Source organism: Bubalus kerabau, chromosome 3 (genome assembly GCF_029407905.1).
Source record: "Bubalus kerabau isolate K-KA32 ecotype Philippines breed swamp buffalo chromosome 3, PCC_UOA_SB_1v2, whole genome shotgun sequence".
NCBI lineage: Eukaryota > Metazoa > Chordata > Mammalia > Artiodactyla > Bovidae > Bubalus > Bubalus kerabau.
In genome coordinates this window covers 58,435,343-58,450,412 of record NC_073626.1, presented here as the reverse complement: position 1 = coordinate 58,450,412, position 15,070 = coordinate 58,435,343, and the positions used below count along the sequence as shown (strand labels likewise).

The window sequence follows — 15,070 nt, the reverse complement described above, 5'->3', positions numbered from 1 at the left end:
TCCCCTCAAGTGCAAGGTGCTTTGAGTTCCCTTTGTGCCCCCTTTCCCAAAGGCCCCTGTGTTTAGTGGACACAGGCAGTACATGAGAGCCGAATACTCGAAGCACGTTTCAGGGTGATCTGCAGGTGACGTCCAGCAACACAGGGCCTGTGGGTCCCTCCTGCCACACACAGACCTGCATGTGCCGACAATCCCCAGTGCTTCTCAGCAGCTGCCCTGTCCCTCCTGAGTCCTGGGGGAGCACAGACTATGGGGCGCCATCACGGGAAGCCCAGCTTCATCACTGCCAGCTGTGGGGGGCATGCAGCCTGGCCCACGAATCTATCTCCCCCTAACCCAGACCCAGCAGGTGCAGGGCCCCACTCCTCCCCAAGAAGTCTTCGCCTGGCTGGCCCAGCTGTGAGGTGTTTTGCTTAGAGGGTGGCCTGTATGCTCCTCAAGGGTCCTTTTATGTCCTTGGTTATAGTGATCATAAGGGCTTCCCTGGTGGCTCAGTTGGTTAAGAATCTGCTTGCAATGCAGGAGACTGCCTGCAATGTAGGAGACCTGCATTTGATTCCTGGGTCAGGAAGATCCTCTGGAGAAGGAAATGCCAACCCGTTCCAGGATTCTTGCCTGAGAAATCCCATGGACAGAGGATCCTGGCAGGCTACAGTCCAGGTCACAAAGAGTTGGATATGACTGAAGCAACTTAGCATGCATGCATACTGATCATAAACATAACTGTACTTTAATAACTGAAAGTTATTCTGTTTGGTTAATGCAACTCCCTCCCCAGAACTTCTCTCCCTTCCAACCCAAGAACAGCAAAGTGGCGGCGCAGGCAGCAGTGTGCACTGTGGTTCCGGTGGCGCCACAGCCGGCCCGCCCCGCACAGACGCTGACGTTCTGCCTTGTGGGCTTCAGAGTGTCGACCTGGGCCGCAGGGTGCCCCACCTGCCTGTCACCACAGCAATACTTTACTTTCCTGAACAAGTCCAGCCTCTTCTCGATTTTTCCAGCAAACACTAGAGCAGGAGTCCCAGTGTGAGCTGCAGCTTAGGCCCATGCTCGGGACCCCTGCTGAACTGTCTGCCCCCCAAGGCCACTCATATCAGCACTCAACACTCAGGCTCCTAGTGAGCACCCTGCAGACACCAGGATGAACAACACACGTCTCTGGAGGAGCAGGCAGATGGACAAGGTCACTACAGCACCGTTAGGAAGTGGGGCTCCAACAGGGCCGGAGATGGTGCCCAGCGCCCAGATAGGGGAGGAAGCAGGGGGCAGACAGACAACTGAGGTGTTGCTAGCGAGGCAGGTGTGAGCTTCTGTGAGGCCTGACTACCAGCAGAGGAGAAACTCAAAGTTGGCTGGTTGGGTTCTGTGGCATTTGGGATGCCTGCCAGACACTGTGGAGATGGCATGTGGGCAATGGGGTATTCCGAGGGAGAGGTCTAGGGTGGAGGCCTACATCTGGATTGCCCAGCACAGATGTGCCATTTGGGCCAAATGCAAAGCCCCAAAGGAGCCCACCATAGAGAGACGGGTGGAGGAAGGGGAACCGGGACAGCACAGCCATGTGGTAGGAGACCCCATGGGTTCCTGGGCACCCGGAGAGAAGCGGGAGGGGCAGTGCAGGCTGCGGGAGCCCTGAGCAGCTTGGGCGGGGGGTGTAGGTGGAGGAACCGGCTGGGTACTGGGAAGGGCTGCAGGGAGTCGCTGTGCAGTGAAGGCTGGCAGGGTGCCTTGAACCAGAGGCCACCTTGCCTGAGCCATTAGAAAGGGACCAGAGAGGTCCAGAGCTGTGAGCCCCGCTGGAGGAGCGGGAAGTGAGCAGGGCTTTGGGTGTAAGGACACAGCCCCCGCTGCGACAAGGGAGGGAAACACAGGTGCAGGGCAGGGGAGAGCAGGGCAGGGCAGGGGGAAGGGAGGTCCTGGCTGTGGGGGTGGAGGTGCAGGGACAGTGAGGGGAGGGGAGGAAGAGAAAGAGCAGGTCTTCGTGGAAGGTGACAGCTTAGCCTGCTAAGGGAACCCGGGCCTGAAGTTTGGAGCACCGCTGGGCCCCAACTGAGTGCTTTTCTCCTAGCAGCCCCCGTGGGGTCTAAGGACGGGGACGGCTGCAGCCTGGGTGGCCAGGCAGGCAGGAGCTTAACTCACAACTCCTCATCCTCACACTGCACCAACAGCTCCGGCTTCGGCTGCCTGCCCGCTGGCGTCTACCGTCAGCCGCTCCAGGAAGCAGCCCTGAGCCTGGGGCAGCCCCGATTCCTGACCCCTCACTCTCCAGCCTCCATCGTCACCCCTAAACCAGAGAGAGTTCTCCTGCCCGCCTCACAGGGACGGCGGGGGTGGCAGCCCGAGGCGCCTGGACCAGGCCTAGGCCCATCTCACCTGCCTGCGTTCTTCACAAAGCCCAGGTCAGCCAGCTCCACGTCGCACAGCTCACAGCGGAAGCATCCAGGGTGCCAGTTGTTGTTCATGGCCTTGATGACACGGCCAATGATGAATTCACCTGGAGGAGAGACGTCCCTGCTGGCCTTGTGCCCTCCCCCTCCAGAGTTCCTGCACTGGAGCCCGCCTGGCTCTGCCTGGCCCCAGGGCGCCCCTCCCAGAGCTTGGGAAGGTGATCAGCACAGGGGCCCGAAGGCCAATGCTCAGACAGGGCCCCCTACTCTCGCATCTCCACTTCCCAGGCATCGTGGAAGCCTTACCGCAGGACCCGCAGCACGGAGCAAACAGCATCTGGAAGTCATGCTCGCAGTACTTCCGACCTTCGAACTGCAAATGGGGCCAGGAGAGAAAGGACAAGGAAGGCACTGTCATTCTCTGAGCTGCGCCGGTCGGTGGGGTGAGGACCTGCCCTCGGGGAGGCTGGATGAGCACCCCACTTTGTATACCTGCTACCACCACAGGAAGCATGGGTGGGGACTTCCTGAAGGAGGTGATAAGGAGTGGAAAGACGGAAGGGGAGGGGGGTACTAAGAAGAGGGATTTCCACACAGGGAGCAGTCAGTGCAAGGCCTGAGGGCGGGATGGGGTTGGCCTGTTTGACTTGGGGAGAGTGCAAAGTGAGGGACCTCGAGGAAGCTGGCTACTCGGCAAGGCTGGCCCCTCAGAGGGCCACCGCTGTTTGCTGAAGATCTTGGCCATGTTGGTCCCAGGGGCAGGCTGTGGGCTGGGGGTGGATGTTTATGCCGGGAAGCCCAGGGATCAAGGCTGAATTCTGTGTGTCCCTTGGCCCTGTTTCGTGTGTGAGAGGTCCACTCCCCCAGGGCCCACAAAATATGTAGGGAAGGGACCCAGAAGAAGAGGCACAGGAATGGGGTGCACCAGAGCACCCCGAGCCCTGCACGCTGTCCCCATCTGTCTGGGCAAGGTGGACCCCTGCACGGCCCCAAGGGTGGCCAACACCTGCCTCTGCCTTTCGGCCCTTGACGATTTTATCTGGGTGTCCCCTGTTCCCTGAGAGTGTCTTATTAAGCTGCACCTGGCTAGAGCCCTACCCAGCAGGGGCAGCGGGAATCTAAATCATCATAGGCACATCCACAGAGCCCTGTACCACTCCACCCCTTTACCCCACCTCCACCACTGGCCAGCAGTTCTCAGGAGGCACCATGGGGAACGGCAGCTCCTGTTCAGCCAGGCAGCTCACACACCTCCCAGCCGTCTGTCGGCCAGTCCCCTCAGCTTCAAAATCTAGCCAGCCTCTGAGCATTGCCGTGGTGTGCCTATAAATGCTTAACAGGCAGCGCTGAGGCAGCCTGGCAGCATTTGCCAATTTCTGTGGTGTAAATAGTTCCACCGTGGTCAGTTTGAAGCTGCCAAAATGACGCTGACGTGGAATTGAGAAGAGATATAAGTAGCCACCACGGTACTGCGTTTCCAGCACCCAAACACAATAACAGGTAGTGAAATGTAATAAAACAGGAAGTGATGAGTTTTGAGTATCTGCTATTTTTGTCTTTAATAAAATTTTATCTCATTGTATGTATACATCATTTAACTTTTAATAATGACTGTATTTAGCAACCAGTCTGCAGGATTGCTGAAAATTTAACCATCTGCTCTTGGGACCGAGGGCACCTCAGCCTAGGTCCCTTGCCTTCCATCTGGATTACCAAAGAAATAACTGGCTTCTGGCCTCACCTGCTCTCCCAGCTTCTGTCCCCACTCCTGCACAGTGTCCCCTCCGCATAGCAACCAGGGAGGCCCTTTTCTACTGACAGACAGACAGGATGGGTCCCGCCCCTCCCACGATGAAGCCTAAGGCCCCATGAAGGCCCGCAGGGTTAAACGATTCTGCCTGCCCTCCCTCATCTTCTACCGTGCCCTCTCATTTCCTCTGCTTCCATCACACCAGCCTCCTACTGCTCCAAAACCTACACGCCCCAACCTCAGGGTCTTTGCACTTGCTGTGCCCTCTGCTGAGAGCTCTTCCTGTAGGTACACACATGCTCCCTCACCTCCTTCAGGCCTGCTCAAACGTTACCTCCCTGCTCAGGCCCCCCACCCCCAGGATTCCTCATAACCTGGGCACTTAGCAGCATCAGGTGTATGTTGGTTATGTTTACTGTCGGACCCCAGGGCCTCCCAGAGATGACAGGATGAACGGGGACTCCTTCAGCACCACACACAGCAGGAGAGCACCGTTCACAGAGGTGAGGGCTGGGCCCCCGCGGGGTGGCCAGCAAGGTTCTGGGCTGGCAGGAGCACCACCGGCTCACGGCACGGCACGTCTGCCAGTCTGTCACTGGAGGGCCGTGGCCAGGCGAGGCCCGCAGGCTGCCAGAGGGCAGACCCTGAGCTGGGTCAGGAGCTTGGGCTCCGGGAAGCAGAGGCAAGGGTTAGGGAGCACTCTCACCTCGTAAAAGAGCCCCTCAGGGAAGGGCCGGAAGCACTGTGCGCACACGAAGCAGTGCTCATGGTACAGTTCTCCGTTGCTGTTGACGATCCGCTCGGCAGGGGCGAAGCGTGCCTGGCAGCGCTGGCACACGGCGTTGGCCAAGGCGTTGGACATGTTGCTGGGCAGGAAAAAGGAACAGAAGTCAGGACCTGCGGGCCGCACTCAAGGAACACGCTTTCTGGGGCAGAGGACAACACCATCCCCACCCCAGGCTGGCCTTGGCGCCGTGGAGACTCAGTCACACAGTCAGTCCACGCTGCCCCGCACCAGCTTGGGTCACCCCGGGTGGCTGTCTACACCCCATCCCTGTAGCCACCGTGTGCCAAGGATACACCAGGTGCCAGTGTGTGCCAGGATGCAGTGGCCTTCCCCGATGACAACCCTGTGAGCCCCGCATAGCGTGTCCAGCTCACAGACGGACGAGCGGACACCTGGAGAGAGTGACCCCCCGGGCCGCAGTGGGCAGAGACAAAGCCCCTCACCCTGGAGCCCCGTCTCTCCCTATACCCTGCAGCCCCAGTGCCCTTCATGGAGGGTCAGGCGCAGGTCAGGCCACCACTGGGCTCATGCCAGCCAGAGCAGTCAGGGCTCCAGTCCGGGCCCTCACTCGTGGTGCAGCTGGGGCTGGCCCTCGCGCTCCAAGCCCAGGCACCCAGCCTGAGAAGGACCCTAATCATGGCCATGAGCGTGTGTTCTGGCCTTTTGATGGCGGACACACAAGCTGTCTATGGGGTGCGCGGCCCACTGTAAGCTTAGAGGATGGTGTTGTGGTTGTCATTGCCACTGACCTGGCCCCCAAGCTACTCAGTCGTGGAGCTGGGCCATCTCTCAGGGCATCAGGGACACCCGGGCACCCTCCTGTGCCTCCTGTCTCCCACTCAGGAAACCAGAGTGTCTCGGGTACAAAGCATCATCCAGACACAGGGGAGCAGCATGGGATTCACATACTTATTTCATCCCTGAGGTCACCCTGCTTTTCTAAGGCTCAGAGAGATTGAGTAACTTGAGCAAACTCACAGAGCAGATGACAAAGTCCAAATGTGAACTCAGGTTGGACTGAGTTCAATGGCTCTTTCCCCACACCACGAGTTAGATTCATCCCTGCCCCACCCCACTCCAAACACAAAACCACCCTACCATGGAGAAGGTGAGACTATGAATATTTGGGAATGGGAGCAGGATGGGGAGCAGGCAACTGCTGTCCCCGGGGCAAGTGATGGCTGTCCTTATGGGAGGCGTGAAAGCCAAACTGAACTCCAGGGGAAATCGCCACAGAGACACACGCTGGCTCCAGCCTAGGGCCCCAGCTCAGAGAGGAGGACGAACCTGGCGGTCAGCCACAAGAGCCTCTACAAATTCCCAGCACCCTAATGCCCGCGACCTCGACTACAAAGCAGCAAACAGACTTTGTCTCTTGTCAGCTCCGGTGGATTCTGGTGGCTGCCGGAAGGGTGGGCGCAGAAGGGAGGTCAGGCTCAGCGACGAGAGACGCAACCAATCGGCGTGTCATGTAGACTCGTGCAGTGGCGCTCGGCCCATCTTTGGAGGACGTCTTTCCAGCCTGTTCTGCCTCCCGCCATGCTGAACCCCATCCTTCTCTCAGGGCTACAGCACCGTGAGAAGTCTCAAGTGACACTGCTCGTGCTGGAGTCCCCAGGCAGGATGAACCCGGGAGGCAGGCTAGGGCTCTGCCTCTCAGGTGGGGGCTGTGGACAGTGGGTCTAGCAGAAGGTGCTGCCACAGACACAGAAGGGGAGCTGGGCTGGGGCACCCAGGTAGGACTTCCTCTCTGCTCTGCCAGAGGAGCCCTCATGGCAGGCGAAGGGCCAGAAGGCTCTTCAGCAAGCCCTGTCAGGCAAGCAGACCTCCGCCTGCCCTCAGGCATCCCTGGGGGACCAAAGCCACCTCCCATGTCCACATTTAGGCCAAAGGGGCGAGGAAGCAGGACAGACGCAGGAGGGGCTGGGCAGAGCCCAAGTCGACAGGGAGGCTCTGCACGCAGCGGCCACCACCTTCCTTTCCGGCTCACTGCTGGTCACCATGTAGAGGAACAGACAGGACAGGGACTGATCACCCAGGCCCTCAGGAGCTGGGCTGGACTCTCAACACAGGCACAGTTTCCTGTCCCAAGGTCACCGTGAACCTGGAGGGCTTGTCCTCCCAAAACACACACCCAAGGTAGCTGGGAGGAAGTTCCAATGCCTGGCCATGAACAAGACCTTGGCAGGTCTTGGAGAAGTCAGAAATCAACAGGAAATCCTGTGACTCTGGGCCTGGAATTCCCCACCCAAAGAACCCAGAAAATGCAGCCAAAACACGTATTCAAGTCCAGCCCCAGGCTTTCAGATTGTTCCAGACATCTGGACCCTGACCGAGTGAGCGTGCAGCAGGCCCATCATCAGTTTGCCCCTACAGAGCCCCAGCCTCACCCCAGGGCAGACATTCGGAGACAGCATCTCCACGTGATGGCCACAGCAGCTGGCCCCTAAAAGAGAGGCTGCCTCTGCACTCTGCTTGGGTCCAGCTCCCTGGCTGGGGCCCTAAGAGGCTCAGGTCAACAATTTTGCCATCTGTCCCCTACACGCCTCTCAGGTAGGTGGGGCATGGGGGAGACTACCTACCTCCCGCCCTGCTGGTGGCCCCAGCCCAAGTCTTGGTCAGTAGCACCCCCAATGGCACTTCCATGTCTGCATCCCCACAGTCCTTGCTTGGGAACACAGTACTCCAACCCACTGACCAAAGACGGGGGATGGACAGACAAGCCCATGTGCCCGATAACTGGATCACAGCCCCATCAGAGACGATGCCAGCTGCAGGAGGCAGCCACTCCAGGCTCAACCTCTCGTGTTTAAGGCCTGACAGCTCTAGCCACCAGTCGTGCCCCTGGAGAAAGGTACCAGGTCCCTGGGGCCTCATTTCCTCATCCGCAAGGAGGTGGCCAGAGGAGCAGGAACTGCCCCTCAGAACTGAAGTAAAGAACTTGCTGCCTACAGCAGACAGCCCGCGGAGCACAGGGCCAGACAGGCCAAGTGCTGGATAAAAGAGCTGTTGTTTCCAGCAGCCCAGGGACCTCCCACCCAGCCCAGCAGTGCTCCCTGCAAGACGGCAAAGGAGGGAGGCAGGCATTCCATGTCCTCCTTCACATTCTGCCCAAGAACGGGGAGCGCAGTCTGCCCAGTTAACATCAGGGAGACACCACTGCCCCACCAGCACCTAGAAGCCAAACCCCATTGCTGGGGGCGGGGGGCGGGGGGCGGGCGTGGAGACTCACCCACAGATGTGCACACTGCCTGAGACGAGCTGGGGCAGCCAGTGGAGCCGGAGGTAGGTGGTCACCCCACCCTGTCCCCCTCTCCAACCCTCCCCAGCATCCCCAAATACTCTGTCTTGATACCCAACATAAAAGAATTTGATGCAAGACATCTGGAGCTCTAGCCTGGGGTGTAGTGGGTGGGGTCCTTTCTGAGCCAGGTCCTCATGAGGGGAGGTTGCTGGTTCCAGATAGGGAAACTGACCTACCAAGAGGGTCAGAAACCTGCTGAGGTCACACAGGATTGGATCCGTGCTCTCTTGTCCCCTCAGCTCCTGGTGGCATCACGCAGGCACGACCATGCAAAACTCTGTTTTTCCTACAACCTCAGACCAACCTCCATTGCAGCCTCCCCCCCACCTAACCCTGGAAAGCCAGCAAAAGGGCCTGGGCACAGGCAGGGCCAGCCATAGGGGACTTTCCACACTCAAGGGTGAGTCAGTGTTGGTGAGGCCAGGTCACAAGCCAGAAGCTCAAGGCAATAGGAAGTTGAGTTGAACATGTGTGCGTGCGTGCGTGTGTGGGACATTCCTGATGCCTGATCCTCACTATCAGCCCTGTCCTCCTTGCATCTAGACCAAGTTCTTGTGCTGCATTCATACCATGAAACCAGCCTCCACACGGGTCTCTGGCCCATCAGTGCCCTGTCACCCACTCCTTGCCCCATGGCTCCCTCCACTCACATCTAGGGTCATCCGGAGACCAACCGGTGAGGGTTCCTGTTCACTCAGGGAAGTCACTTGGCCTCCCAAGCCCCGAGTCCCCCACCGGAGCAGTGGGCTTATCCAGTTCCTGCCCTGGTGTGGCCCCTGGCGAGGAACCTGCAACACCGGTGCGGATACAAGTCCAGCTGCAACAGGTATCCCACGGGTACCTCTCTGCAGCCTCTGCTCTCCACTCCCCACATGACAGCCTCTTGCTTGCTGCGTTCGTACTCCCAGACATCTTTGCGGGCTCACTTCCCTCCCAGGCACCCACCACGGTGCTCTGTGGTCACCGCTGAGCATCAGCCTCTAAACCTCCTCTTCTCCCCGGGTCCTCCAGGCACCTCACCTCTATGACTGCTGCTCTGTCTCATCCCTGAATCCCTACCCCTTCCTCCCAACCTTCAAGTCCTCCCCCACACTCTGCCCCCACACCCCCCGGGGTTCCCACCGGCTACTTTGATGCAAAAGACAACAAACTCACAGCTCCCACTGCTCTCTTGCCCCAATTTCTAGCAGATCTTTCCACCCAGATGGCCCCTGAGATGCTGCAAATGCAAGGAATCCAGGACCCCCTCCCCCAGCCCCACTCTCACTCGGAGGGCTCCACTATCTATGTGCCCTTCAGACTCTCTCCACGCCAGATTAACTCATCCTCAGAGACACCTTGAGGTCCATTCTGAGCCCCAGAGGCTCCCCCTCCCAGTCCCAAAGGAAGCGTTCATCATTGGTCTACCCCAGCAGTTCTCCCCAGGATAGAGCAGTTCATGCTTTTGAGTCAGTCCAACCTGGCTTCAATTCACCGCTTAGCCCCCTTTATAGATGAGTGATGTCCGGCAGGTTCCTTGACCGCTCAGTTCCATCCGCTAGAAAGCGGCCAAAAAGTTTCGAGGAGCCTGAAAGCGGTAGTGGCGGTTACTTCGACAACTTATCTGAGCGCCCCATGCTCAGCGCCCTGCCCAAGAGTGCTGATCCCAGATCAGTAACCCCGGCTGGATGAAGCCGCGCCTTGCCTCCACTCTGGCCGCCAAGCCAGGCGCTGTCCCCACGCCCCGGGCTGCGGGCAGCCGGGCGGCCGCCGCCGTCGGAAGGGCCAGGCAGGGTGTCCGAGGAAAGGCCCGCGGCCGCTGCTTTCCGGCCATTGTCCCCCGCGCCCCTGCCCTGCCCCCCGGGCCACCTACCCTGGCGCCGCGGGCGGCGGGCTCTGCCGGTGCTGGCGCCGCCGGTACAGCCCCGACGCGGCGAGCGCGCCCAGCCGGGTGGCCATGGCACGGGCCTCCCTCCCTCCTGCCGCCCGCTCCGCCGGGTCGAGGGACCCCAGGCTCGGAGGGCGGGTGCTGCCACGGGCAGCCACCAACGACCGGACACCGGGGCTCGGACGCCCGGCTTGCAGGCACCCACCCCTCTGCACCGGAGCTCACGTTACGCACTGCGATCTCCAAAGGGCAGCGGAGTCAACTCCAAATAGAAAGGATATTGTTCCCGCCGCGGGGGCAGCGCAGTGAAAGCTGAGGCTAGCAGGATTGGGTCCCGGCTGGGGAGGGGACGCGCTGGGAAGATCCCAACGAGCACAGAGGTGAGTCCACAGTGGCAGGGCAGGCTGCCTAGAGATCCCGGGCTGCCAGGAGCCTCCGAGGAAATCCTAAGCCCCCTGAACACCCTGAGGATGGTATGTCCTCCTTTGAGGAGGGCAGTATGGACCTGAGCCAGCTTACGAATCCTGTAGTCAAGAAGCTGATGAGGGATTCACACACGTGCCCACTTTCTGCCTTGGTCCCTTCCCTGAGAAAGTGCAGCCACCTAGGAGACCCAGGGAGACCCAGGAGACCCAGCTTCCCTGGTAGCTCAGCTGGCAAAGAATCTGCCTGCAACGCAGGAGACCCCAGTTCAATTCCTGGATCAGAAAGATGCCCTGGAGAAGGGATGGGCTACTTACTCCAGTGTTCTTGGACTTCCCTGGTGGATCAGACAGTAAAGAATCTGCCTGCCATGTGGCAGACCTGGATTGGATCCCTGGGTTGGGAAGATCCCCTGGAGGAGGGCATGGCAACCCACTCCAGTATTCTTGCCTGGGAAATCCCTGGGACAGAGGAGCCTGGTGGGCTACAATCCATGGTCGCAGAGTTGGTCACGACTGAGCACAGCACAGGAGACCCAGAACAGGGCAGCCCAGTCCCTGGACCTGGCCAAGAAATAACCATCCACTCCAAAAAAAGTTCACACGGTCAAAACCTGGAGGGCATGCAGTCCCCCAGCTCTTCATGGAGAGCAGAAGCAGCAGGTTCTGATGGAAGACCCCCAGGAAGGCATGGTTTCCATGCATTTTTATCTAAAGGTATTTATTGGTGGGGCTACTGTGATCTATGTGCAAACACCCATGACCAGCATCTGAACTGTGGCCACTGATGGCCAAGGAAGAACCACGATCAGCATTTAATAAGGATCCACAGCACTCACAGAAATCTATCACATTGATTCCATTTCCCTGAAAAACCTCTCTAGTGAGGTCAGAAAGCATGAGCAGTATCTTCCCCTGCCTTCCATCATTCCAGACAGCAGGGTGCTGGTCTTCTGACACTGGGGAAGGAGGAAACTTTAGAGGGGATCCATCAGCAGTCAGATGCCAGGCCTACATGTCAAAGAACAAACATCGCCCAATAAATTCAAACTCGAGGAAGTAAGTGCTCCTTAACCGCTCTGGGAGTCAACCCCCAAACACAGCCAGGTGACTACAAGCACTGTGTGCAGTACAGTTTGTCAATACACCTTGATTCCAAAGGTACCAAGTACTGATCAATTCAATAAATATTTTCTTAAAGGTGGCACCAGGGGCTAAAAGGGCATAGAGAAACTGAGCCTGGAGCTGACAACTAGAAGGATCACCTCCTGCCTTCTGATTTAGAGCTGAATGCTTAAGAAAGCTAGGGTATAGAGTTTTCTTAGGGCAGCTTCAAGTTGATGGCCCAGGGCCTAGGCCCCTCTTACAGCCTCCATTCAACCTGACCCGTATGGAAATTCTGATCTCTAGAACCCAGAGCTCTCAGCCAGAGTCAGAGTTATGTTTAATGAGGGAACATGTCCACAATGGTGGATAGACCTGGGAGGGAGGCTATAGTCACAACTGTTTTGCACATCACCATTTTAAATGAAGTTCAAGTCCAAGATTACCAAACACTAATTGATTCAACAAATATTTACTGTAAAAGGGGCACCAGAGGCTAGAAATTGAGAGAAATTTAGTGACTAATTGAGTCCAAATCCCAAATCTCTGCATAGCCTTGTTTTCCCACTCTTCAGCCTCTCTTGCAGGGTGAGGCTGCCAGTCATGCAGGCCTCCCTGTCCAGCATTCTGGCTCCAGAGAACACAGTTGCAAAAACACAGCAAAAATGATGTCAGCAAAAATGGCAGAATAAGGACCTCTGAAAGTCTGTCCTTCCGTAAAAGCAATGAAAGATTTCCTTGGTAGCTCAGCAGTAAAGAATCCGCTGGCCAATGCAGGAGACATGGGTTCAATCCCTGGATCGGGACGATCCCCTGGGGAAGGAAATGGCAACCCACTCCAGTATCCTTGTCTGGGAAATCCCATGGACAGAGGAGCCTGGCAGGCTACAGTCCATGGAGTCGCAAAGTGTCAGACACAACTTAGGGACTAAACAACAACAACAAAAGCAATGAAAAAACTAGCACAAACTGTCAGAGTCCCCTTTTTCAGAACTCTAGAAATTAACCAAAGACTTGCAGTAAGCAGACAGCAAGAAAAACAGCTGAGAAGACATATGGATGACCAAAAGGTACATGAAAATATGCTCAATATATTATAATCATAATCGTTAAGAAAATGCAAGTCAAAACCTCAATGAGATATCGCCTCTCACCTGTCAGAAAGGCTATTACCAAGAAGACAAGAAATAACAAGTATTGGTGAGGATGTGGGGAAAAAGGAACCTTTGCATACTGTTCAAAGGAATGTAAATTGATGCAGCCACCATGGAAACAGTATAGAGTTTCCTCAAAAAAATTTAAAAATAGAACTACAATATGATCCAGCAATTCCACTTCTGGGTATTTATCTGAAGGAAACAAAACACTAATTAGAAAAGATATACACACCCCTAAGTTCATTGCAGCATTATTTACAAAAGCCAAGGTATAGAAACAACCTAAAGTGTTCATTGATGGATGAATGGATAAAGAAGATGCGGTATACAAATGAAATGGAATACTATTTGGCCATAAAAAAGAACAAAGGGACTTGCCTGGTGGAAGTGGTTAAGAATCCACCTGCCAACACAGGGAGCACGGGTTTGATCCCTGGTCCAGGAGGATTCCACATGCTGCAGAGTATCTAAGCCTGCGCGCCACAACTACTGAGTCCGTGCTCTGCAGCTTGCAAGCCACACCCACTGAGCCCTTGAGCTGCAACCACTGAGGCCCCTGTGCCTAGAACCCATGCTCTGCAACAAGAAGCCATCACAATAAGAAGCCTGCACACTGCAATGAAGAGTGCCCCTCTCTCCCCAAAACTAGAGAAAGCCCCGGAGCAGTGATGAAGACTCAGTGCAGCAAAAAAAAAAAAAGAAAAAGAATGAAATCTTGCCATATGCTACAATGTGGATGAAACTTGAGGGCATTATGCTAAGTGAAATAAGTCAGAGAAAGAAAAATACTGCATGATCACACTTACGTGTGGAATTTTATTTATTCTTACATGTGGAATTTTAGAAACAAAAGCCCAGGTCAGATACAGAGAATAGTTTGATGGCTACCAGAGGTGGGGGATGGGAAGTGGCCAAAATGGGTGAAGGGAATCAACAGTACAAAATTCCATTTATAAGATAAATAAGTCATGGGGATGTAATGTATAGCAGGGTGACTATAGTTAATAATACTGTATTTCATATTTGAAAGTTGCTAAGAGAATAAATCTTAAAAGTTCTCATCACAAGGAAAAAAATTTTTATAATTATGGTGTCAGGTGTTAACTAGACTTACTGTGTGATCATTTCACAATATATACAAACATCAAATCATTATATTGCACATTTTCTAAAATTAATATTATATCTCAATAAAAATCAATAAGCTAAAAAATAACTGGGAAAAAAATTTAAAAAAATAATAACTGGGAGGGAATAAAAGCAAAAAAAAAAAAAAAAAGCTGAATCTTCGTAAGAACACTTTTATGGTATTTTAATTTATCTTAGTACCTTAATCCCCAAGTCCTAACTCCATAGCTGCCTAGAACAGTAACTGCCGACATTCCCAGTAACAGGGGAGAAGAGGGCTGAAATTCTTTCAAGGCTTCATTCCCAAAGAATGACCTGGTCTTCTCTTGAAGATCACACTTGAGGGCTTTTCTTAATGTGACCTCAGTCATACCAACCCAGTGCTAAAAGCCTCTCCTAGGGAGAGTTTTTCAAATATATTACTATCAAAACTACCTATGATATCACTGTCACAGACAATGGATAACAGTTGGGCAAACAGATAACTAACTTAAAGATGCTTAAAAGGAAAAACCAAGGAATTAGATGTGCTTAGGAGCTCTGAAAAGAACTGACATATCTCCGGGATTCTAGAAGGCCATGCACATGCCCAGGGCTGTGCGTATGCTCAGGAAAGACCTTAGAAGGTCCTAAGCTTTCACTTCTGACAGATCCTTTTAGCTCCATACAGCAGGAAATGAGGGCTAGGGCAGAGCTGTAAAATGCCAGGTTGAATGTTGAAAACGTGCCCAAAAATACATTCAGAGCCTTCTGTAAAAGCTGGGAGACACTAATTTTGTCAACTACAAATTTTGGCATTTGCCATCAGCACTTGCCATCTACTTCTACAAGGGTAAATCAGGTGCTGCTGTATCTGCTAACTTTTAATACTCTCTGAAAGGAGATCAGGATGGAGAGCAGAAATGAGGCACTCTGTGCTCTGAGAAAAACTGGCAGAACAGGTATTATAGTTAGATATCTTCTCATATTGAGAAAAGCACTAAAATCCTTCATGGTGACAGCAGTTCCTCATGACTAGCAGAAACCTATTGCCAAAAAAAAAAAAAACAAACCCTGCTTAATTGCACGTGTTCTCCTGTCACCAGAATCCCCCCCTACCCCACTGAGAGCAGCTTCTCAGAGCTATCTGAAATGCTGTCTCCTGGGGTATAGCCCACACTTTGA

General features: G+C 54.9%; 1 protein-coding gene across 3 annotated transcripts in view; it reads right to left on the bottom strand.

Annotated features, from left to right (window-relative positions):
* Positions 1-15,070, bottom strand: part of LIMS2 (LIM zinc finger domain containing 2) — a 47,053-nt gene that overhangs the window by 15,835 nt on the left and 16,148 nt on the right. For 2 of the 3 annotated variants that reach the window (XM_055571895.1, XM_055571894.1), the window contains exons 2-4: positions 4,844-5,003; positions 2,694-2,760; positions 2,374-2,494 (exon numbers count right to left, since the gene is read on the bottom strand). In XM_055571895.1, coding sequence (XP_055427870.1) covers positions 2,374-2,494; positions 2,694-2,760; positions 4,844-4,999 — 344 coding nt within the window. In that variant the 5' untranslated portion in view covers positions 5,000-5,003. Of the gene's footprint in view, positions 1-2,373; positions 2,495-2,693; positions 2,761-4,843; positions 5,004-10,080; positions 10,481-15,070 lie in introns of those variants that run through there. The other variant, XM_055571893.1, reaches the window with a different exon arrangement.